The sequence below is a fragment of the Xiphophorus hellerii genome, chromosome 1 (assembly GCF_003331165.1).
Source record: "Xiphophorus hellerii strain 12219 chromosome 1, Xiphophorus_hellerii-4.1, whole genome shotgun sequence".
NCBI lineage: Eukaryota > Metazoa > Chordata > Actinopteri > Cyprinodontiformes > Poeciliidae > Xiphophorus > Xiphophorus hellerii.
Window position 1 is genome coordinate 33,202,504 of NC_045672.1, and position 22,106 is coordinate 33,224,609.

The 22,106-nt window shown below is 49.6% G+C and overlaps 2 protein-coding genes and 1 long non-coding RNA gene across 8 annotated transcripts in view; 1 reads left to right on the forward strand and 2 right to left on the reverse strand.

Annotated features, from left to right (window-relative positions):
* On the reverse strand, nucleotides 1–19,355 carry gripap1 (GRIP1 associated protein 1). 5 transcript variants are annotated; one of them, XM_032567196.1, is made up of 29 exons: nucleotides 15,955–16,316; nucleotides 13,325–13,391; nucleotides 13,171–13,232; nucleotides 12,854–12,880; nucleotides 12,673–12,780; nucleotides 12,451–12,607; nucleotides 12,178–12,335; nucleotides 12,048–12,087; nucleotides 9,885–9,961; nucleotides 9,625–9,672; nucleotides 9,519–9,550; nucleotides 9,051–9,098; nucleotides 8,649–8,748; nucleotides 8,450–8,527; nucleotides 8,117–8,209; nucleotides 7,856–7,990; nucleotides 7,678–7,773; nucleotides 7,483–7,593; nucleotides 7,279–7,380; nucleotides 7,090–7,203; nucleotides 6,929–7,006; nucleotides 4,893–4,988; nucleotides 4,005–4,061; nucleotides 3,837–3,936; nucleotides 3,590–3,720; nucleotides 3,177–3,293; nucleotides 2,986–3,079; nucleotides 2,702–2,874; nucleotides 1–1,591 (listed from the first exon to the last, which is right to left on the reverse strand). In XM_032567196.1, the coding sequence occupies exons 1-29, from the start codon at nucleotides 16,000–16,002 to the stop codon at nucleotides 1,508–1,510; spliced, it is 2,631 nt and encodes an 876-aa protein (XP_032423087.1). In that variant the 5' UTR covers nucleotides 16,003–16,316; the 3' UTR covers nucleotides 1–1,507. The 5 variants fall into 5 exon arrangements, with proteins under 5 accessions (XP_032423087.1, XP_032423078.1, XP_032423093.1 ...); XM_032567187.1 differs by having other exon boundaries at nucleotides 12,169–12,335; XM_032567202.1 differs by lacking the exon at nucleotides 15,955–16,316 and adding an exon at nucleotides 15,517–15,700 and having other exon boundaries at nucleotides 12,169–12,335.
* ptpn18 (protein tyrosine phosphatase non-receptor type 18) overlaps nucleotides 16,995–22,106 on the forward strand; it is a 9,769-nt gene continuing 4,657 nt past the window's right edge. Inside the window, exons 1-8 of one of the 2 annotated variants that reach the window (XM_032567526.1) lie at nucleotides 16,995–17,148; nucleotides 19,232–19,340; nucleotides 19,460–19,536; nucleotides 19,614–19,709; nucleotides 21,414–21,452; nucleotides 21,577–21,645; nucleotides 21,722–21,781; nucleotides 21,849–21,991. In XM_032567526.1, the coding sequence (XP_032423417.1) occupies nucleotides 17,086–17,148; nucleotides 19,232–19,340; nucleotides 19,460–19,536; nucleotides 19,614–19,709; nucleotides 21,414–21,452; nucleotides 21,577–21,645; nucleotides 21,722–21,781; nucleotides 21,849–21,991 (656 nt within the window). In that variant the 5' untranslated portion in view covers nucleotides 16,995–17,085. Of the gene's footprint in view, nucleotides 17,149–19,231; nucleotides 19,341–19,459; nucleotides 19,537–19,613; nucleotides 19,710–21,413; nucleotides 21,453–21,576; nucleotides 21,646–21,718; nucleotides 21,782–21,848; nucleotides 21,992–22,106 lie in introns of both variants that reach the window. The other variant, XM_032567516.1, reaches the window with a different exon arrangement.
* Nucleotides 21,509–22,106, reverse strand: part of LOC116723203 (uncharacterized) — a 10,636-nt gene continuing 10,038 nt past the window's right edge. Inside the window, exon 3 of the long non-coding RNA XR_004339925.1 lies at nucleotides 21,509–21,985. This is a non-coding gene — a long non-coding RNA (uncharacterized LOC116723203). The remainder of the gene's footprint in view (nucleotides 21,986–22,106) is intronic.

The window sequence follows — 22,106 nt, forward strand, 5'->3', positions numbered from 1 at the left end:
GCTGGTCCAGACAGGACTTTATTTCTCTTCATGGATACAGTAATTAGCGTCATGATGATCAGACATAAATAGTTTATTCTTTAAATCACAGCGATTATTTACAGAACCAGACGGTACAAACACGGTTCTGATCCAAACGGCACACAAAACCTGTTCAGATTAGATGTTTCAGATGATAAAACTCAAACTTCCTGAAGCTGCACAGAAAACGGAGCCGGTTCCACCCAAAACGGGCCGAGACGTCAGCATGTAGTCAGAGCCCAATGGTCAGTAAGTCATAAGTTCAAACTCGTAATGGAAACGTGAATTCTGCAGGAAGTAGACTGATCTGGACCCCGCATGTAGAACAGCAGAGAAAATGTTTCTAGGTAATCCAGGAAGTAGACACAGCCCAGAAGAGAGCCAAAACCAGAACTGGCTGCAGAACTTTGGTTCTGTCCTGGAGGGAATCCAGGAAGTAGTCTAACCCTTGGAGTGTTAGTCATTAATTGCCTGCGGGTCCGGTTCTGGATCAGAGGCACTACAGAACTTAGCAGACAGCAGAACCCCAACCTGCTGGTCCGTTCTACTCTGGGCCAGAACATCAGCTGGTTCTGTGTGAAAGTCAACAGAACCTTTTGTTTTCCACCAACAGGCTCATCAGGCCGGTTCTGAAGGTATAACATAGGAATCGATCTATTCAGGACAGAACCGGTTCCAGTTTAACAGAACCCAAAACATGCCTGGACCAGAATAGGTTCACAGTCAACTGGTTTGGGTCAGAACCAGTTGGATGTTTCTGTTTTCCTTCTGCAGAATCTGGTCTCATTCTAGAACACGTCCAGAACCGGCCTTAACTCAAATACTTTGTGACCCGGTCAGGAACATCCGGACTGTATGGTTCTGTTTATTGTAGCAGACAAGCCTTTCAGAACCAGACCCAGTCGGACCTCCTGCTATAGGTCAACGCGAGCTGCTGCCTGAAGGTTCTGGTGCCACCTGGTGGCAGAAAGCGGCCCAGTTCGTCTGTAGTGACGGGCGGATCTGATAGAATCTTTGGTTCCGTCTTCAGAACATTTTGTAGTAAAGTTCAGTGTCGTGTTTCCAGGTGAGTGAAACCAAAACGGTAACCATGGCAACCGGAAAGCGAGCTCACTGATTGGCTGTCAGTCTGTGCTCAGTTGTCATGGTGACTGTTTCAGACAGAGTCCAGGTCTTAGTCAGGTTCCAGACAAGAACTGATGAGGTCAGGGGTCAGCATGCTGTAAGATAAACACAGAGTTCTCCAGGTCATAGCCAGGGCCCAGAGAGGTGAGCAGTGCAGTCTAATTACAGTACATTCAACAAATGAAATGAGACCAAGTGTCTTCAGAGCTCCTCGTCCTCCGTCCCCGAGACCTTCTGGTCCAGATGGACACGAACCAGACCAGAGCCCACACCGGCTCCAGAAAGTAGACAGACCCCAGCAGGTTGTGAATGCAGCGAGCGAGGAGGAAGGAAGCAAGCAGGATGGATCCACATTATAGTCTCATCCAGAACCGGCGGTACCGCTAACACCCGGACCGCCCTCTTTACTAAGCCGGACTAATTCCTGGGACAGTAGTTCCAGGTCCTGCAGGGAGACACGGAGGTTTGGGTCAGAACCTTCAGGTCACTCCACTCCACAACACTTTCTGCAGATTTTTCTGCAGAAAGCAAATAAACATTTGCATAAACAAATGTTTATTTGCATCTGATGCAAATAAACAAATAAACCAATTTTTAAAAATCAGAAAAACTATATTTTCAAGAAGCGGTATCAACTTTTTGATGTTCAAGTAATGTTTTTCGCTCAGCAACAACCTGGAGTGTTGCTTAGATTTTTTTCATGCATGTTTGAACAGCGATACGCACACGATGCTAATATATGCTAAAACGCCTGGGTGGACCTAGCCCCGCCTTAGAGGCGCAGCTCCTCCCCCACCCAGCTCCTTCAGACTAGCTAGTAGAAATTAGCAAACAGTTGAGGTCATTATAGGAGCTGCTGCTCATAGCAGCGCTGGTAAAAATGTTAAAAGTTTAATAGAGGAGCCATGTTGGAACAACTTCCTGGAGGCGGAGCTTCAGAGACCCAATTTCAGGAAGTCAAATAAATATTTGATATAGATAAGATCTCATAGCAACAGATAACGGGTAACAGATGCTGATTATAACAACAAACGGAACTATGTAACTGGAAAACTGTATGTTGTGTTTAGCATGCTAAGTTTGTTTAGTGTCCACAGCGGGTTTAACATGCTAAGCTTGTTTAGCATGCTATGTTTGTTTAGCATCCATAGTGTGTTTAGCAGGCTAAGCTTGTTTAGCGTGCATAACGTGTTTAGCATGCTGGGCATGTTTAGCATGCTTAACGAGTTTAGCATATTTAGCATGCTTGGCAAGTTTAGCATGTTTATCATGCTAAGTTTGCTTAGCATCCACAGCGTGTTTAGCATGCTAAGCTTGTTTAGTGTGCATAGCAGGTTTAGCGTTCATAGCGTGTTTAACATGCTTGGCGAGTTTAGCATGTTTATCATGCTAAGTTTGCTTAGCATCCACAGCGTGTTTAGCATGCTAAGCTTGTTTAGCATGCTTAGCGTGTTTAGCTTCATAAACTTGTTTAGCATTGTTAGCGTGCTAAGCTTGTTCAGCGTGCATAGCCGGTTTAGCATGCTCAGCTGTTTAGCATGCTTAGCGTAGCTACCTTCTGCAAGTGCATATTCTTGGTCAGCTGCTCCTCCAGCATGTTCTGCAGCTTCTTGTTCATCTCCCTCAGGTTCTCGTCTCCGGGTTTCACCAGATCTCTGAGCACTGAGCCCAAACCTCCTCTGTCTCCCTGGGAGCCTCCGTGAGCTGCCAATGTGCCGCCCGACACGTCTGAGGAGAGGTCAGAGGTCAGGATGAGACCGGAAGATTCTGAATAGTAACAGTGAGGGAGGCTGTAACTGGGAAGCAGACCCGGCCCGGTTCTGGTTCTGGCGTTCTCACCTCTGCGGCTGTCCATCACATAGGTCTCGATGATTGCGCTCTTCCTGCAGATGTCCTCGGCCATCGACGAGCAGCTCACCTCCAGGTGCTTCACCTGCACCAGGTAGAGCAGCGTCGATACCGGGGAACGTGATTATCATGGCAACGGCTCATTGGATCAGGTTACCACGGTAACCACGGCAACAGCTCACCTTCTCCTCCAGCATCCATTTCTCCTGTTGGACCTCGGCCAGCCGCTGGAACAGTTCCCCGACCTCGTCATCAGAAAGCTCGGCGGGTCGCTGCGACTGCGGGCTGCCGGCGCCGGACTGGAAGGAGACACGCTGGGGTCAGAGGTCACCTACACCTACCAACACTCACCTGCTCTACACCAACTCCTGATGGAGACACCAGATAGGGAGCCAATCACAGGAGCAGGCAGCATGCTACTCTGGACCTGCAGTCAGAGGCTTTCTGAGAGCCGCTGTAGTACTGACTGCTACAGGAGCCCATCAGTTCGGACAAGACGTCTCTTAAGAAGCTCAGATGATACGAGTTTCAACATGGATTCTCTCTGCAGCTCAGAAAGTTTTGGTAAAAGAAGCAGCAGCTGAAGTTGACCCACCCTGTTCTGGTTGGCCGGCTGCGCCTCCTTCATCACGTCTCTGTAGGAGAACGAGGACACGGAGGACGAGTCGCCGGTCTGCTGAGTCCGGCTGGGACTGCTGATCTCAGACAGGACCAGCTCCTCCAGACCTGAAGGACAAACAGTTGGACAGAACCAACAGAGCTGGGCAGAACTGCACCAGGTTCTGGTTCTGGAGGCCGGTGAGCCCAGCAGGTGATGACATCACTGCCTTAGGTGCGTTTACCTGTCCTGGTCCTGCTGTTGGTCAGGATGTCCTGCAGCCGCTCCTGCAGCTTGTCGGCCCGCCTCCTCTCCAGCTGCAGCTGCCGCTTCAGGTCCTTCAGCTGCAGAGACGCCTAGCGTTAGTCTGCGCCGCACGACTCTCACCTGCTGCGGGCCGGCTGGTACTCACCGCAGAGCTGCCCTTCTTCTCCAGGATCCGCTGGCCGTCCACCGTGTCCTTCAGCTCCTGGAGCAGGACCAAGATTACCCACTGAATGGACCAGAACCCGGTCTGCACCAAACTTTTAAGACTGAAGGTAATTTGGAAGTTTCACCAAAGACCAGTTCTGTCCGGTTCTCCTCGACCAGAGCAGATCCGGCTCGGCCCGGCTCAGATTTCAGTACTTCAGTGGTAGAACTAGCAGGACAGATGGAGGAACGGCACCAAAACCATCTGATTGGCTGCTGACCGCATTGAGCGTTAAGTTTTCCTGCTATCAGAGCTGCTCAGCATGGAGGACTTTGATCTGTTTATCAGCAGAATGACGGTGAATTAGCCGCTAGCTGCTAGCCGCTAGCTGCTCTGAAATACAGATTAAAGAGAGAAACGCATCTTTCTCTCATCTTTTGACTGTATCGCCTAAATCCAAAAGGTTGTAATTATATTTACATGCACAGTGAAATAATCAGCTGATCTGAGTCTTCATCATTATGTTTGGGCCAGAAATGAATTTCTATAAGACTATTAAATATCTGGGCTTATTTGGGTCCATCGGAACCAGAACCTGGATGTTCTCCAATACAGAGTGTCGCGGCAGCAGAGAGTTGACCACAGCAGCCGCTGCGTTCCTCCCAACAGCGAGGAACAGAGCGCGTGGTGGAAAAGCTCACTACCCGGGCAGAACCGAACCGCACATTAACCGGTTGGTGGGCACTGGGAGTGGAAAAGCGCCTCAACTGCCCCTCCTAGTGGAATAGTGTGGAAATGTGTGTCAGCGACGGTGGTAGTGCGGCGCTGCAGGCAGCTTCGGCATCATGCTGAAGCTAGTGGCTGTCAGTGAGAACCTGATGATCTCACCTGTCTGAGCTTCCTGATCGTCTCTCTGTCTTCATCTCTCTCTTTCTCCACCTCCACCAGCCGCTGCTTCCATCCCTCCATCTCAGCTCGTTTCTCCTGCAGGAAACAAACACCTGACATAAATAAACCGCCAGGATTTCATTCCCTCTAATTAAATCGATTAAAGAAAAACCGCAGAACAGAGAGGATCGAACAGAACTATCCAGAACCATTAAGAAAAATTCAGAATCATCCAAAACCACCCAGAATCATCCAGAAACCACACAGAACTATTCAGAACCCACCCAGAACCACCCAGCACCGTCCAGAACCCATCCAAAACCATCCAGAACCCAACAAGAACCATCCAGAACCCACCCAGAACTATCCAGAATCCATCCAAAACCACCCAGAACCTACCCAGAACCATCCAGAACGATCCAGAATCCATCGAGAACATCCAAAACCCACCCAGAACCATAAAGAACCCATCCAAAACCATCCAGAACCCATCCAAAACCATAAAGAACGCACCCAGAACCATCCAGAACCCATTGAGAACCATCCAGAAAAGTCCAGAATTATCCAAAACCACCCAGAACTATTAGGGAACCCACCCAGTACCATCCAGAACCCATCCAAAACCATCCAGAACCCACCCAGAAATATTCAGAACCCATCCAAAACCACCCAGAACCTACCCACAACCATCCAGAACCCACCCAAAACCCACCAAGAACCATCCAGAAAAATCCAGAATCATCCAAAACCACCCAGAACTATTCAGAACCCATCCAAAACCACCCAGAACCCATCGAGAACCATCCAGGACCCATCCAAAACCACCCAGAACCCATCGAGAACCATCCAGGACCCATCCAAAACCATCCAGAACCCATTGAGAACCATCCAGAAAAGTCCAAAATTATCCAAAACCACCCAGGACTATTAGGGAACCCACCCAGTACCATCCAGAACCTTTCCAAAACCATCCAGAACCCACCCAGAAATATTCAGAAACCATCCAAAACCACCCAGAACCTACCCACAACCATCCAGAACCCACCCAAAACCCACCGAGAACCACCCAGAAAAATCCAGAATCATCCAAAACCACCCAAAACCCACCCAGAGCTATTCCGAACCCATCCAAAACCACCCAGAAACCACCCATAACCATCCAGAACCCATCCAAAACCACCCATAACCATCCAGAACCCACCAAGAACCCACCCAAAACCACCCAAAAACCCATCCAAAACCCACCCAGAACCCATCGGGAACCCACCCATATCCACCCAGATCCATCCAGAACCTACCCAGAACCCATCCAAAACCCATCCAGGACCACCCAGAACCCATCCAAAACCACCCAGAACCCATCCAGAACTCACCCAGAACTATTCAGAACCCATCCAAAACCATCCAGAACTCACCCAGAACCCACAGAGCATCCATCCAGAACCACCATCTATGTCCAGGTGTGAAAATAAGACATCCAGCTGAACTCAGTCCATGTACTGTTAGACCATCCAGAACCTCTATGATGGTTCTGGGAGCAACACGGACCTGCTAACACCATCCTCCCCGTGGCCCGGTCAGACTCATCAGGTGTCAGGAAGTGTCTCTCTGTGTCCCGGCTGGTTTCCCGCCAGCATCGCCCCCTGCTGGCCGCCACAGCAGCAGGATCTGACAGATTTAGGGAAGCTCCTGCTCTGATTGGCTGTTGGAACGGTTTTACCTCTCTGTTGCCATGGAGACAGCAACTCTAACTAGAAGCGTGTCCAATCAGCACGCCTACGAAGAGTTATTCATGTTCCGCTGATCTGGGATCGGCTCAAAAAAGGTCTAGTCAAGGACCACCATCAGGGTGGGAGCGCTGATGCGCCCCCCGCTGGTCGACAACAGCGCTCTGATTTATTCAAATAAGATCAGTCACCGACCTCTGACGTTCTTCTGTTAGTTACTGTTAACCCCTGACCTTTCCTCCACCAGTGATGCTCCCTGTTATCCCAGACAGAACCGACCCCTGACCCCTGACCCCTGACCCCGGCTACCTGCAGCTGCTGGCCGTGTTCCTCCTGCAGCGTCTGGACTTCCTGCCGGTGCTGCTCGCCATTCGTCTCCAGGTTCTCCTGCTCACACAGAGATAGCAATCAGGCCGCGGTTCTGCTAGCCGAGCCCGCCGGTACCGGTTCTGGGCCGGCGCCGGACCCACCTCGGCCTCCTTCAGCCGCCTCTCGAACCAGCCCCTGGTTCCCTCCATGGCCTGGAGCTGCTGCTGCAGGTCCTCCAGCTGCTGCTGCAGGCCCTGCAGCTCTCTGGTCCGGCCCTGAAACACAAACCGGACGTCAGACTTCCGGCCCGGACGGGTCCGCTGCTCCAGAACCAGAACCAGAACCAGAACCTTCTCCTCCTTGAGCTGTTGCCGGATCTCCTCCTCGGAGCGGTTCTTCTCCTCGTGGAGAACCCGCAGTTCCTTCTCATAGCGAGCTCTCACGCCGAGGACCTGAGGGGCGAGACGCACCAATCAGCTTCAGGCGGCCCAGTCAAAGTAATGTTTGGACCTCACCGGTCCTTAGAGGCCAGAAACCTGCAGCTCTGCTCTCACCTCCTTCTCATGTAGCAGCCTGAGGTCAGACAGCGCCTCCTTGTGGTCAGACTTCACCTGGTTCAGCTGAGACGCCACATCGTCCAACATGGCCTTCCGCTTCTCCGCCGTCTGGGGGGCAGGGGGGAAAGGTGTGTGTTGCGGACAGTCTGTGAGGTGTGTGTATAGTGTGTGTGAGGTGTGTGTCTTTCCTACCTTCCTGGCCTCCTCCAGCTCCGCCAGCAGCTGCTCCTTCTCCTGCGTCTCCTCCGTCAGCTGCTCCAGCAGCTTCCTGTTGGCGAAGCTGGACTCCTGCGGGGGAACAGAGGCGGGTCGGGTCAGCCACGAGGAGCCGGTTAGCGGCGGCGGCGGGTCAGAACCTGCCTGGCGCTACCTGCAGCTGGGAGCTGAGGTCGTCCCTCTGGGCCAGCAGGCCCTCCTGCTCCGCCCTCCTCTGCTGCAGCTCCACCGCCAGCGCCTCCTGCTGCTCCCTCAGCAGGTTCAGCTCCTGCGTCTTGGAAGTCTGGATCTGGACACAGGTCAGCGGCGGTCAGTACCCTGAAGGTTCTGCAGGGACCGGGCCGCTGAATGGAGGACGGAGGGTTCTGGGTGTTCTGCAGTGACAGCAGCTTTCCTGCGGGTGGCGCTCTGTTACCTGTTCCAGAGCGGCCAGGTTCGTCCTCAGAGCTTCGTTCTCCTGCAAGACGCCGTCCACCTGCTCCTGACTGAGCGCGCTCTGATTGGCCGCCTGCAGGACCGCAGGAAGGGGGCGGCAGAGAGAGGGAAGCCAAGGAAAGGAGAAGAAGAGTGAATGCAGAGAGGAAGCATGCCAGAACAAGGAGCAGAGCGGGTCAGAAAGCAGAACTGCAGCAGAACCAGAACCTGGTTCAGTTCCTCCTCAAAAGTGGAGAGATATTATTCACTAGAGGCAAAAAGCAGAAAGGCAGACAGCGAGGCAGTTCCCTGGACTCTGGGGGACAGTAGTTACCTGGTCCTTCAAGGCCTGCAGAGCCGCCTGGTGCTGCGTCTCTTTGCTCTCCAGCTGCTCCTTCAGCTCCACTGCCACCTGAACAAAGATGGAGGCTGTTTGTTGCTAACCGCCTGTTGCTAACCGCTTGTTGCTAACTGCTTGTTGCTAACGGATGGGTTGATAAAGTCGCTGATGATGTCACAGTCTGAGCTCCCACCTGATTGGCTGCTGTCAGGTCTGACTGCAGCTTCTGCAGCCGCAGGTTGGCCGCCTTCACTTCTTCTTCTCTCCTCTGGTTGATCTCGTCGATCTTCGTCCTGAACACAGACACAGAGGGTCAGACCGGTTCTGTTTATTCTGTTTATCCGGGTCGGACTGGTCCCGGTTCTGCAACCCGTTTTCAGAGAATACTGTGTTCTGATTGGACGCTTCCTTCTAAAGCAGAGAATATAAAAACAATAAATGCTCATTAATATTAAATATATGATCAAATTAATTAATATGCAGATCTAACTCTCAGCTTTCACAATAATTCATGATATCATCAGAGAAAGTAAACAGGAAGTGATGTCACCGATCCAGAGATTATTCTCCCATCAGGCACCGCTCCGGTTCTGACCTGCTGTCGTTGTACAGACCCTCCTTCTCCGTCTGCAGGCGCTGGAAGCTGCAAGGCAACGCAACAGTTACAGCAACTTCAGCAATCACAGAGCAACTTCAGGAAGAGAAGCTCAGTTCAGTTTATTTCCGGGCTTCTGGAGCTTGGCTGCCCCCTGCTGGAGAAAAAAAGCCTTGAAGCATTTCTGCTCTGACACACGGTGGTGATGATGACGCTCTCCTCAGACTCTCCATCGTCATGACCTCTGACCCTGATGGACTAGAAGCTTTAGTGTTTCTGAACTGGAGCTGATCTATTTTGACTTTCTGCAGATTAAAACGTTTCAATGTTTCTAATAAACTGAACAGCAGATCAGCTGGAGTAATTATTGATTATAACTGGATGCTAAAGGTGATCAACAGATTTGTTCCCACAATGTGAAGCTAACCTGGGCCCCTCATCGCCCTCTTTGCCCCCCTGGCTCCTTACCTCTCCTGCTTCTTCTTGATCTTGTCCGTCAGCTGAAACAGAAACAGCAGCCATTACTTATCGTGACCTCCTGACCTCCAGGTGACTCGCTGTAGCCAGGACTCACCTTGATGATGTCATCCTGCAGCCTGGAGACGTCGGCCAACCGGGACGCCTTGGGGGGAGGCAGGAGGAAGGCGGGGGGGGGGGGGGGGGGGGGGGGGCAGGAGGAAGGGGGGGGGGAGGCAGGAGGAAGGGGGGGGGGTTACTCTGCTGCAGCTCTCTGTGTGTCTCTCAGTGTGTGTCTCTCAGTGTGTCTCTCAGTGTGTGTCTCTCAGTGTGTCTCTCAGTGTGTGTCTCTCAGTGTGTGTCTCTCAGTGTGTGTACCTCCAGGGCCAGCAGCTGCTCCCTCAGCAGCCTCTTCTCCTCTGTCTGTGTGTTCAGCTCCATCTCCATCTGCAGCTCTGGAACAAACAGAGAGTTAGAACCTACCAGGAGAGGTCGCCGTTGTATTATAAGCCTGGCGGTCCACCATGCTTTACTAGCCCCCCCGCCAGGCCAAACGCTGCTAGTTTTTTAAATTAATTAAATAATAATAATAAAAAATCACTTTTTGGGGGGTTTTTTAAAATCCGGATTGCAAGCGTTGCTCTGAGCGTTTCCCTGGCTGGGCAGATTTATTCCTAAAAGATAAGTTTATAGTTGATGCATTCAAAGCAGGGAGAGCAGCCCAATCACTCAGCTGGCGCCTCAGCGCACGGCCACTGCTTGATCTCTTAAGTTACCTCAGCAGGGATCGCGCTCCTCCTTTCTCTCAAACTGGACGCAGGCTGACCTGTATGGATATTTACATCAACTTCCTGTGAGGAATCATGTTTCTTTGGAGAACTTTACATCAAGGTAGGAGTTTAAACACACCGTGTTAGCTCTGGTTGCACAGCTCTATGTGAACGTAGGAATAACTTGTAGTCGTTGTCAGAGGTGCGTTGAGGAGCAGTGAGAATGATTTATCTTTGTGTACGACCTTCACATCTCAACGTGCTGCCCAGCGTGTGGCGCTGTCTTCCCAGTAAATTTCCCGTCTGTGTTCCGGTTGGTCGGAGCGTTAGCGGTTAACGAACCAGCGCTAACCTCATCGTGCAGGTTCAGTCGGTGAGGAGCTTCACGCTCGCCTCGTAGTCACGCTTCATGCTGGTTTTATATTATTTTATCATTATTTTTAGTTTCATTTTTCCAGGTACATAATGCAACAAACCATATCAAATGCTTTGTCCACTTAGTCAGAGTTAATGTGAGATCTGAAAATCTCATCCCTTAAAGTTGAGCAACCAAAACAGTTTCTGTGGCTCTTATTAAAACTCAACAGACAGAAATGTTAGAGCTGCTAAAGCCACATTAGCAGCATTGAATTAAATCTCAGTTTGTTGCTCATCTCTGCTCAGTGCAGCAGATTGAACTCATCCTGCAGGGCCGGTCCAAGGCTGCATGAGGCCTGGGGCAGAATCTGACCTAGGGGCCCCTCTTGCTGCTAAAACCATCAGCACCTCTAACAGCTTCTGTGTTGGATTTAATCTGGGAGAGGGAGAGTAGATTAACTGGCCAACATAAAAACAATCAGTTATAATTGCAGTTTACTAATTTGTATTTGTGAACAAACAGCTCAAAGTCACAGCATCAGATTGTTGCTATGGTAACAAAACAATCTAACTATGAGTATTGTTCTTTGAACTTTTACAAAGTAAACTTGCCAGCTCCTTAAAATCCTAAATTTAAATGTTAAACAATTTAAATCTTTTAATTTATTTATGATGAAACCATTAAATCAAATTTAGCAGCATCGATCATCTCAATAAACAAATGTTACATTTATGCATCTGTGTTAAAATATGATCATTTATGGCCCCTGAAGCCCTGATGGAGCCTCTGACTTCATTTGGTTTAAACAGAAGTGAAAATAATTGATATTCATTTTAATCGTATTTTTTATTTGTTGTTTTTCAGCCTGGTTGTGGGTTTAAATAGTTTCACTGGCCATGTTTTCCAGTAACATTTAATTACCCAGTAATATTTTGACATTTCCTGTCTAATTAACATCTTTCACCCAAAAGCACTGAGCAGGTTTACTGGGGGAAACTCTGCTGACCCGACTCGCTGCTCAGACCGGACCTGGAGCGGTTCTGGAGTCCATTCATCAGTTCCTGACCGATGAATGGATCAGCTGGTTCTGTTTATTGAATCATCTGTTTCCATGGAAACATCTGAGGTCTCAGCATCATGAGCAGCGAGTTGGAACCAGAACCGCTCAGCGTGGTTCTGGGTCAGCCAGAACCAACCAACCAGAAGCGGGCTTTGTTCAGGACCAGAACTAAGCCCGGTTCTGGAAAAATAAATGAAAATATTTAAATTGAGACGGAGGAGTTTAACAACAAACCATACAGGAAATATTGATTATCAAATTACTATTAGATATGAATATTGATAAGATATTATTAAATATTGATATGAGCTGTCAATAAAAATTAACTCATGTAGCAACGCAGAGGGACTCACCGTGACGCTGCTGCTCTGACTGCTGCAGGCCGCTCTCAGTCTGAGGGACAGAACCGGGTCAGAACCGGGTCGGACTGAACAGAACTCTGTGGTCCAGCCCAGCTTTGCTGCAGGTACTCACCTGTTCCTCCCTCTGATTGGTTCCCTCTGGCCCCGCCCCCGCCCCACCCCCTGCCACATCAGAGACTCCGTTGGTGCCAGCTGGCCCATCTGTCTCTGTGGCAACGCTCTGGTCGCCGTGGGCAACAGGCGGCCTCTGCAGCTCCCCATCGAAACGCTCTTGGAGAGCTGTAGGAGAAGAGGAGCGACTGAAGCATATGTCAGAAACGGACCGGACCGAACCAAAAAGAACCCGCCTGGTCCGGACCGGACCGGACCTCCAGAACCTTCCCATCAGACTCACCCCTTAGCTTCTTGTGCAGCGCGGCGTTTTCGGCCTGCAGCCGCAGCAGCTCTCCATCCGCGGGGCCGTGGGTGGAGTCAGCAGGGGGCCCAGAGGCTCCGCCCCCTTCCTGCAGGCGCCGGTTCTCCGTCTCCAGCTGCTCGATCTGCGTGCAGAGCTGAGGGACACGGGTCAGGCTGGGGTGACCTCAGGTCACCTCGGGTCGCCCAGAGGTCGCCCTACCTTGGACAGCTCGGCCATCAGCGTACTGTTCTGCAGCCGGAAGTCGTCCTCCTGGCTGTGCAGCTTCCCCTGCAGCATCTCGTTCTCACTCAGCAGAGCCTCCACCTCCTGCAGTGACACACCCCAGGTCAGGACGGGGTCACGCCGCCTGGTAACCATAGCAACCAAGAGGGGAACTCACCTGAGCCTTTTTACTCTTGTTTAAAGCCTGAAGAAAAAAAGAGACAGAAATCAGTAGAGGCCGAAGGATACCAACCAGCTGGGAACCAACCGGCAACCACCAAGCAACCAGCCAGAAACCACCAAGCAACCAACCGGCAACCAGCCGGGAACCAACCGGCAACCACCAAGCAACCAGCCAGAAACCACCAAGCAACCAACCGGCAACCAGCCGGGAACCAACCGGCAACCACCAAGCAACCAGCCAGGAACCAACCGGTAACCAGCCAGCAACCACCAAGCAACCAACTGGCAACCAGCCAGAAACCAGCCAATCACCTTCTGAGCTTTGACTAGGTCTCTCTCCAGAACGCCGAGCTTCAGGCGGACGGCGTTCAGCTCTGAAACAGAAGCAGAAGTTAATTTGTACCGGTACTGGCATGGTGGAGGAGGAGTGATCCTGTGGGCTGGAGGGGCAGCCTTGGTGTTTAACCTGCAGAGTTCTTCCTGAGGTCATCAGACAGCTGGTAGTTCTGAGTCCGCAGCTCCAGCAGCTGAGCCTGAAAAACACACACACACAGAGAGAGGTTAGCTAACGGGAACCAGCTCCCCCTGCTGGTCAGTCTGAAGCTCTGGAATAACTGGAGTCTTTAACATGATGCAGTGAAACATGGCGGCCCGCAGCATCACTGTTCACCAGCCGATGTCAGGTTCATCCGACCCTGAGTTAGTTGACCTGGCAACACACTGACACATCATCAATAGAGGAGTCTGTTACCATGGCGATAAACTCTGACTCTGCTCTTCTTGGAACCAAAGATGAAATCAGTCTATATATACTGTATATACATGTAGATATATATATACATATATATATATATATATATATATATATATATATATATATGGTTCAAATTCTGTAGGCTATGACTGACAGCAACTCATTCATATACCGTATTTTCTGCACTATAAGTTGCACCTAAAAACCTTCAATTTTCTCCAAAGCCGACAGTGCGCCTTATAATCCGGTGCGCCTTATATATGGACCAATATTGAGCCGCAACAGGTCTCGCAACTACGGTAAGCAGCCGCCGACTTCATTTTCCCCCGTAGAAGAAGAAGCGCGCGGTGCAGGCTGGGTTTTGTGTAAAGACCCCAAAATGGCTCCTATTAAGAGACACGCTGACGACGCAGTTTAAGCTCAAGGCGATCAGTCACACGGTAGAACATGGGAACAGAGCAGCAGCCAGAGAATTTAACATGAACAATCAATGGTTATAGCGGAAGTGGATATATATTGTGATTGCACTAACGTTTGATTTACCGTAACAGCATCAGACTGTTTTTTACGTGTTTATTGAATCGAGGAAAAGTTCCCCTCCACTATATGTTATACCTTGCTGTTGTTAAAAGATAAACTGTGTCATGAAAATACCACGTCACTGACTTTACCTCGGGGAAAATAATCAAACAGCTGTTTATTCATTTTGGGAATGAAGGGAGTTTTCAGAACGCTGGTTTGTAATCTATTAATAAAGTTTGACTGACCTATCTGACTGTTTTGTTGACATTCCCTTTAGCGCAGCTCCATCTAGTGGATGCATAACGTAACCCCAGCCTCTACTGTAGCGGCTATTGTATGCGCCTTATATATGAAAAAAGTTTTAAAATAGGCCACTCATTGAAGGTGCGCCTCATAGTGCGGAAAATACGGTAGTTGGCAATTTTAGTGCTAAAGGAAATTTTCCATGACCGCCATCTTGAATTTTCTAAACAATTATCAGTAAATGTAACTTCTATGAGCCCAATAACGTATGATTTGACACAAAAAGTATTCATCTGTGACTAATATTGGCAAATTTAATGCAGAAATAAATTTTCCTTGAAAACTATAGCACAGTGGTCCTCAACCTCCGGTCCGTGGACCAATTGGTACTGGGTAGCGCAAGAAATAATTAAATATTTCCGTTTTATGTATTATTTGAGTGTGGAGGATCTTTTATGTTGAAAATCCTTTAACCGGATTCTCTCGGTTCCGTCTTGCCGCCAACATGGAGCCACAAGCAGCAAAATGAGTCAGAAACGGATCAGATTGTTTGGAAAGTTTCTTTGCGAAGGGAAAAGGCCCAGAGAAGAGACAGGAGGATGGATTTATCCCGGCAGGTGATTCCCACAGTCCAAGCTCTGCATGATATGGTGACCGGATGTTAATGAGGCAATGAAGCTTCAAGCTGCTTCTCCACTAGAGACCAAGAACCCTGAGCATCAGCAACACTTCCGGTCTCATCGTCTCTCGTCTCTCCCAGATGGACCGTCTGGTTGCAGAGAAACAAGCTCAGGGCTCCATTAGTCGTTATCCTGAGTTAAAGTTTTCACCAAAGTAAAATGTTCGTTTTTGTGGCGCATTTCTAGATCCGGCTTTCCTCAGGTCTCCAACCTGGAGTGACCCTCTGATCGCAGGTACTTGAACGAATCACCTTCAGCTCTTCTGTCTGTCTACCTTCCACTGACTTTTCTTTTCCTGAAACGTCCAACATGTGAGGGCTGATGGAGAAAGTGAACTTTGCTCCTAATTGCGTCTGAACCCGGATGTCCTGGTCGGGTCATCCAGCATCACGTGACTGATGACTCACTTTTTTCTGGAACTAAATACTCTGATGACTGTTTGTCTTTAAACACCATCACCTCCTCGGTCCGGTTCATGCTGACATCAACGGCTCTTGGCTCCACCTGTGGCCGAGGCAGCCGAACCTGAACGCGGCCAGCTGCGTCCCTCAGACCCAGTGACTGTCAGCTGACAGAGACCTAACGCACAGAGGCTAGCTAGCTGACAGCTAATAGAAAGTGTTCATCATTCTGAGAGGTGTCCCGGCTCAGTCTGAGACCTCTGGCCATTACAACCCCAGATAAACGCATTTAACCCTCCAACCCCGCATCCTCAGCCCCACACCCGACCAGCTAGCTCCGTTACCCGCTCCAGAGGGTTACAGGTTACAGGTTAGCACGGAGCGCTAACGTCCTCCGGCAGCGACGCCCCGCCTAGCCGTCGCTCCCTTCGGGTGTGCCTGCTACCTGACAGTCACCCTGCTGACCAACGAGGAGCCTCCAGCCGCTCCTTCTCACCTGCATCCGGTGGAACTCCTCCTCGGAGAGAGCCTGCGACGCCGCCATGTTCCCGGAGAGCTCCTAGCTAGCAGGCTAGCAGCTGCGAAGATGGGCAGAGAGGACAGAGGTCTCACTCTGACACTGAGACGCAACTCAGAGCCCACTTTGTTTCTGAGCTCATTCCAACAGCCAGGCTCCCGTAGTCGGCTAAAACCGGATCGACTCGTCTCCTGAAGAGCTTTCTTTAGACTTTGGCCGCTTTTTGCATCCATTCATCGATAGCTTGAATAAGAACATCGTATCTATTTGTATAACTGTGCCAAACACCCAATCACGTGATTAAATATGTAATTATCAAGGTCAATTGTACTAATTATATCTTCAAATGATTTATGGTGAACATTCCCTGTTCACCATAAAACCTGTAAAAATCCTCTATCTGCCGACCAATCACCATTGAGCAGTGTTAGCCCCGCCCACTAACAATGAGAAATTCAGTTTGCTACAAATAGCTAACATATTTACTTTATATCATTACAGGCTTTGAACATGTAATGACAAATTAAAATGATCATTCAAATTTCAGCTAAATTCATCATTGAATCAATGATAGAAATTCCTGATAAATTTGAAATGGGTAAATTAGCTGATTGTATCTTGGAGATTTCTTAAAATGGTGACATTAATTTACATCTTTGGTGCTTTTTCTCATGTTTTTATTAGATTGTTGTGTTTTTGGCCGCTGGCCTCTCGGTTCTTCTTCATGGTAGTTTCTGCCGTCTGGCTTCTTCTTTCTCTTCTCCTCTGAAAGGTTTGCAGTAGTTTTCTGTCTGCCGGTGTTTGGCTGAAAGGCCTGTTTCTGTTTGCCGTCGTTAAGGAGGGTTCTGGTTCTGCAACTGGCCCGGTTCTGACCGGCTGCAGGTGAAAACGTGGCTCCACAGTGAGAGAGCAGCTGTGTGTTTCCTCCTGCGATGAAGTGACACAATAAAAGCCAGTGAGGTAATCAGTCCGGAGCGGTTTGTTTCATTCAGGTTCCTCACTTCCTGGTTGTGAGGTGAGAGAGGAGCTAAATTATTAACTGACGGTTAAAGTTAGAGGCAGAACTGAGACGCAGTCAGAGTGAGAGTGAGCTGCCGACCGGAGCCGGCCATGGATCTCCTGCTGTCCGCCCTGAGGGCCGTGGACCCGGCCGCCGTGGAGCGGGAGTACCAGGTCAGTGTCACCGCTGGGAAACGGTTTTAACTCCCGACGGCAGCACCGCCGGGCCTGGAGCGCCAGGGAGACGGTTTGTTCTCTTCCTGCTCGCCTCAGAGGGAAACTTCCCTGGAAAAAGCTGCCAGTGTTTCAGCGTTTCTCTGAGCCGGTTATTCAAACCAGCAGAAAGCTGCTGCTGGCTTCATTTGGTTAAACTATGCAGGCACTTTCTAAACATTTCACTGTTTCACTGCCTGGTCGTTCAGGTTGGGGTTCCACCAGGAACCGTTCTGGGTTCCCTGGGATTTCTGCAGTATTTACAGGAAGGTGTGGAAACTCTTAGAGGATTAAAGCTGAATTAAAATCTACTGACTTATCAGTTTATCACAGAAACCTCCGCACACATCTTCTGCAGCTACATCCTGCTGGGGGTCAGAGGTCAGGGGTTGGGGAAGAGGCGCAGTACAACCAGCATGCTGCTGGAGGAGTACCTGGAGAGAAACACACAGGCTCAGGGAGAACGACTTGGCCGGAATTCAAACCAACAACCTTCCTACTACCAGGCAAAGCGGAAACACAAGCAGGTACCAGCCAGGGGTCAAAGGTCAGAAGAAAGTCTCTACCTGAAGAGGAGAAACTGACAGGTGAAGCTCTGCTTTGTCTTCCTCTGCTGCTTCCAGCTCAACATCCCACAACATGATACCACCTCTACCAACTCTCTATTCCTCTTCAGAGGCTCTCTGGGGACCGGAGAGCCGGCAGCAGAGAGAAACCCTTCTGACTCCTTGCAGTCTGACCTCTGACCTCCAGGAAGTCCTCCTTTAGCCGTCTGTAGATGAGAAGCCATCATGTCGAGTTCAGCAGATCTGAGATCTGAACCAGCAACCTTTAAACACAGAGACATTTCTGTCCTGTCCCATCTTTAGACGAGCCTGTCCTCAGTCTCACCACATCCCCTGTTGCCGCGGAGACTTGTTTGTTCAGAGGTTGGCTAGCTAATCGCTGACAGCGCCGTGGTTTTAACACTCACAGCGTCGCTCTGCTTTTCCTCTGCTTCACACGTCTGAACTCATCACAGCGACCAGAGAAACTTTCTGACAACTTGAATCCAATCTGAATCCAAACTGGATCCAGATTGGATTGGTTTGGACTGGTTTGGACTGAACAGACAGAACCCACAGCAGTTCATGATTCATCCAATCAAATCATGGAACCAGAGCCTGTGGCTGCAGAACAGGCTCACAGCACCATCCCTCCTCCACCGTGCCTGAAAGTCAGAGGTCAAGGGTCAGGGTATGTTGACTTGGGCTTTCTCCAGCCGTAATTCTGCACACGACGGTCAAACCTTCATCAGAGTGAGAGGTTCTGGTTTTACTTCCTGTGACCCAAAACCACTCCACAGCGTCAAGCGACTCGGAGCGGCTGTTGAGTTCTAGCAGGTCTGATTGGATGAGGTTGGTCCCTTTCAGTCCTACTGGTCCCCATTGGTCCCTACTGGTCCACATTACTCCCCATTGGTCCCTACTGGTCCACATTGGTCCCTGTTGGTTCGGAGGTTCTGACTCCCTGAACCGGGTTTCTGCTTCTGGTTTCTGAGCCACAGGAAGTTCTGCTTCCTCGTTCGGTTTCTGCCGGTTCATCGTGAACCGGTCACACAGGAGGGAAACCAGTTCTGTTCCCAGTTCTGCTCCCAGCTCTGACCAGATGGTCCCAGTCCCTTACTGGACCCTTCAGTGTTTATTGGTCCTGACTGGTCTTTGCTAGCGCAACATGTAGCAGAGTTTATAAATCTCACTGGTAATGCTCTTTCCAGTAAACTAAGTCCCAGGTAAGAAAACCAGTTTGAAATACTTGGTTAATTAAACAACGATCAATTCTGTTACAAATCAGAGTAAAAATGACAAAAATAAAACATGATTTAAAGAACAAAAAGCAAATAATAAAGGGAACCAATTATTAAAAAACAAAGATCAGAGAAGATCTTTAATGAAAATGTTCAGAAATCAGTTCACACACCTGGATCTGTTACACACCTGACCTACCTGCTGCCTGTGTGTGTGTGTGTGTGTGTGCGTGTGTGTGTGTGCGTGTGCGTGTGCAGGTGGTGCGTTCCCAGTCGCTCCAGTTAAAGAAAGATCACAGTTTGACCACAGAGGTTGGATCCCTAAAGGAGAACGCCAAGAAGAACCGATATAAGGACATCCTACCATGTATGAAGACGCCGTCCCTCCGTCCTCGTCGTCTCTTTTCTCTGCCCAGTAGAAGTGTGTTGTATTTTCCCGCTCAGCTCTAACGCCTCTCTGCCCTTTGACCCCGTCTCTCCATCCAGATGATCAGACCCGGGTGGTTCTGTCTCTGCAGACTTCAGGTTCTGACTCCGACTACATCAACGCCAGCTTCGTCCAGGTGATGCAGCTCACCACTCAGGTGTCTCCTGCTGCTGTGAGAAATCTCTGGTTGTAACAGCACTGTTTGTCCTGCAGGGGGCGACGGGTGACTGCAGATACATCGCCTCCCAGGCTCCCCTTAGTTCCACTCTGACTGACTTCTGGAGGATGATCTGGCAGCACAAAATCAAGGTCAGCGTACTAGCAGGAAGAGCGGATCCCCAGGAAGTAGTCTGGTCCCCAGCTCCAACATGGCGCTCCTCCTTCAGTTAGAGGAAACTGTTGCAGAGAAGTTAATTATTCGCCAGCTGAACTGGTTCTGGTTCCTGTCAGAGAGCAGTTTGGCCTCTGACCCCGTACCAAAGCCACAGGACCAATCAGAAGGAAGATGAAACTGATGTGTTCAGCAGGGTTCATAACACCTGCACACACATTCTGGGACCTGGTGCTCCAGGGGTCAAAGGGCACTGCCGGCTGGTTGGTGCAGTCACAGTTTCAAGATTAACCTATTTCAGATCAAACCTGAAAAACGAACCAGAAATTAGACTGAGACAAAAAGCTTAATCATCGCCTTCCTCCTGATCTCTAGGAGCATAAAACAATAAAACAACTTCTATAAGATTTATTAGAATGTATTTCCTAATTTAAGCTCAGAGCTGCACTTTAGGGTGCATTCAGACCGGATAGTCCGATTAGGAACTAAATTGCAACATTTGTTACATTTTCAGAACTCTAGTTCTCATTCACACTGCAGTGAGTCAAACAAACTAAAACTAACTGAAAACCTGTTCCCCCTCTCGCCTGTGGGGGCGCTGCACCAAGAACTACTGGAGGAATCGACACAAAACCTCTGAAGAAGACCAGCGCAACTTTCTTCTTCTCAAAAAGTAAACAAAAAGGAGCAGTGTCACATTTTAGCGGTTGTAGGATTTCTTCATTGATCTCCATTGCTAGTCTGGACATCGCCTGTTAGCCGCTAACGCTAGCGGCCTGTTAGCCGCTAACGCTAGCGATGCTCCTGTCCACTAAACCAGGCTGTTCCAACGCGGGATGAGCAGGAATCACAAAATGATCGCAGCGCCTTTATTTCTTACCCGATTTCTATAAACATGACTTAAATTAAAGCAGAGAAAATTGCTGATGTTTGTAAGTTTTCTGCCTGGATATAAATCTATAAACAGTTTGGTTTCTGTCAAGATGCAAGAGAAGACTAAGTAAATTCCTCCATCCTATTCGATGATTATGTTTAAACAAACGAGGCAATTAGTTCAGTTTTTGTCATTTATTACAGGTTTAAAAATCACAGCAGCTGCAGAGCGCCACGGCAACGGGACAATAAGCTGATAAAAAGTTGTAAAACAAGTTAAACCATTTATATTCTGCTTTTCCTTGCTTAGTGTCGGCATGCAGACCTGTTGATATGACATCTCCTTTAACCCGCAGAGCAGGAGAGCAATAAATGAGCAGAATGTCCTGAACTGTTTCTAGTCAGGTTGCATTCAGACAGGTTTTCTACCGTTTTAGAGTTCACTTCACTTAGAGTTCAACCGGACCCAGACCGAGGTTTATAGGCGGATCAAAGTTTGGTTTTTCAGTCCGTTTAGGAATTCAAATTTGCATTCAGACCTCCCCAAAAACTCGAACTTTCTGATTCAGGAATCTAATCCTGGTTGGTCTGATTGCAAATCATCTCCTGGCGGCGGCCATTGCAGCAGGGAGAGAAGGCCACTGATTGGCTGATAGACCAATAACTTCTACATCTGACAGACTCGTTTAGTCACCAGGAAGGTTAACCAACATTAGGACAGCAGTTTTACCTGCCAGAGACAGTTCACCTGCTGCACCTGTCCACATTTGTCCTCAGGGGTCAGACTAACTTCTGGCTCTGTGTTTCAGGTGATAGTCATGGCCTGCAGGGAGATCGAGATGGGAAAGGTATCGTTTCATTTTCTTATTTTTATTCAAATTATTTCAAATGTAAAATCTTTTTCCCTGTTGAGACATTTACGGCTGATGTGTATAAAACATGAGACAGAGAGGTTTGGTTCTGGTTCTGCAGAGGAAATGTGAGTGCTACTGGGCAGCTCCTCATCAGTCTGCGGCGTTTGGACCTTTCACCGTCACCACGGTAACGGCCCGGTCCTCTCCGTCCTCCGCGTCCTGCTGGCCGAATTTGACGTGTTATTCCTCTGAACGTCCAGCAGGTGGAGTCGCGGCCCAACCAGGACGTCGTGGTGCGAACCCTGGTGGTCTGCTACCAGCAGGTAGGCGCTCACCTTGCTGGCCCCCGGCTCAGGTCACACCTTCCTCGCTCCTCTTCCTCTCCCGCAGGACGTCCACTCGCTGGTCCAGTTCCAGTACCTGTCCTGGCCGGACCACGACGTCCCCTATGAGACAACCGGGATTCTGGACCTGCTGGACCGAGCCAGGAGCAGCCAGGGAGCCGAACGCTCTCCTGTCCTGGTCCACTGCAGGTACACAGAGAGACAGACAGACAGACAGACAGAGACATAGTGAGACGTTGTGTCGTCCTCTGATCAGTGCTAAACTTCATATCATCTCTGCAGCTTGTTTGTGCCAACAGGCTGA

Bases quoted from the DNA above. Each gene is read 5' to 3' on its own strand.
- gripap1 (XM_032567187.1), bottom strand. From the start codon at position 16,002: ATGGCGGCGTCGCAGGCTCTCTCCGAGGAGGAGTTCCACCGGATGCAG. The intron at 9,673-9,884 runs GTACACACACTG...CCTCCCCCCAAG, and splicing joins AGCAGCTGCTGGCCCTGGAG to GCGTCCCGGTTGGCCGACGT. The intron at 9,099-9,518 runs GTAAGGAGCCAG...GTTGCCTTGCAG, and splicing joins ATCAAGAAGAAGCAGGAGAG to CTTCCAGCGCCTGCAGACGG.